Raw genomic sequence first — 1,447 nt, 5'->3', positions numbered from 1 at the left:
AGAGAGAGAGAGAGGAGAGGGAGAGGAGAGAAGAGAGGGAGAGGAGAGAGAACAAGAACACGGAAAAGGGAGAAATAACAGAAGGGAGCAGATGGGTAACAGGGTGTGTAAGAAAGAGAGCAGAGGTGAGAAGCACAGAGATATAGGCTGTGTCAGACTTTTGATTCTTGGCAGTAAGTTATAATTGAAGAAAACGGTTTAATACCCAACAACTGGTTATGAGTGAATTTCCATGATCCCAAATTTGAGGTGAGTGGGGACACTGTATTGAGCTGCATTATAGGAGATGCTCCATCCTCTCTGGAGGAGCGATTTGTATTCTCCAAGAATTGCAGCATGACTACTAAACGTTTGGTCGCCATGGCCTCTGGTCAGACCATTTGTAATTGTAAATCATTATTACCCTTAGTCATGAACAACACTATTATCATTATTATCAGGATCGAACAAGACTGTGTAGGATTATCACTGTCTGTCAGTAACGTACAATGTAGTATCCAGTCATGGAATACAAAACGTCCCCGAAGAGAAGAAGGAACGGAAATCCATGGTGACATGTCAGTAGCTGCTACTCACCCTCCAGTCCTCTCATCCACTGAACCTAGAACAGCCTTCAGCTCACCCGTCTACTGGATCTATTACTTCCGTCTTCATGCGCAGATCACATGTTGGCACGGGTACAGGTCTGACGTGTCAATGTGTTGCCTTGGCGGCCATGATTGATTCTGGAAGAATGCCTCTGAGTTTGTTATGTTGTGAAAGTCAACATTACTTTTCATGTCGCCTCTTTAATAGCTTTTATCGGATTGTGAAGGAGAAAATGTGTGTATGCCAATTATGCTGGCTTTTCTTGTTTAATATTCGAATAAGACTTGAAAACAGAATTTTTAAGGCAACAAAAATATTAAAATAAAAGTATTTATTGAATATATTTTAAAAAACACATATACATAAAAATAAAAGCGTTGTTAATCAAAAATACTGTATCTAGTATTGTAACGCTTGATGGTATTAATAATGCATAATCAAGTATTTCTCTTCACCAATAGCAAAGACTAGAAATGTACAACTCAGTGTTTCACAGAACTAGTCAGCTTCCTCAAAAGTGTTCCTTACATTAGTCATATATAAACAAATCAAAGATGGTAATCACATGTTTTGATCACTTCAAGCACTCTTGGGGAGTGGGGACTGCACAAACCAGGGGAGAAGAAACAAAAGCCACTGGTATCACAAAAATTGGCGGACTCATTCTGCATTGTTTTTCTATAATGGAAAGCAGGTGGTTTCTTTCAAAGAGCGTGGATGACAGTAAATTTACCTTTTACAGGGCTATTGTGGACAAAGTGCTCATACAAACACCAAGCCCCCAGTCAGGTCATAACCTCAAAAACAATCATTTTGCTTGGTGGGAGGGAGGGTTGGGTTAGAGACTACCAATCCTTAA

At 39.9% G+C, this 1,447-nt stretch overlaps 1 protein-coding gene across 1 annotated transcript in view; it reads right to left on the bottom strand.

The window, feature by feature from the left end:
- The window catches only part of LOC140342814 (C1GALT1-specific chaperone 1-like), a 4,370-nt gene extending 3,172 nt beyond the window's left edge, over positions 1-1,198 (bottom strand). Inside the window, exon 1 of the mRNA XM_072429166.1 lies at positions 577-1,198. Coding sequence (XP_072285267.1) covers positions 577-592 — 16 coding nt within the window. The 5' untranslated portion in view covers positions 593-1,198. The remainder of the gene's footprint in view (positions 1-576) is intronic.
- Positions 1,199-1,447: the final 249 nt, after the last annotated feature.

Source organism: Pyxicephalus adspersus, chromosome W, assembly GCF_032062135.1.
Source record: "Pyxicephalus adspersus chromosome W, UCB_Pads_2.0, whole genome shotgun sequence".
Taxonomy (NCBI): domain Eukaryota; kingdom Metazoa; phylum Chordata; class Amphibia; order Anura; family Pyxicephalidae; genus Pyxicephalus; species Pyxicephalus adspersus.
This window is presented reverse-complemented; position numbering and strand designations above follow the sequence as displayed.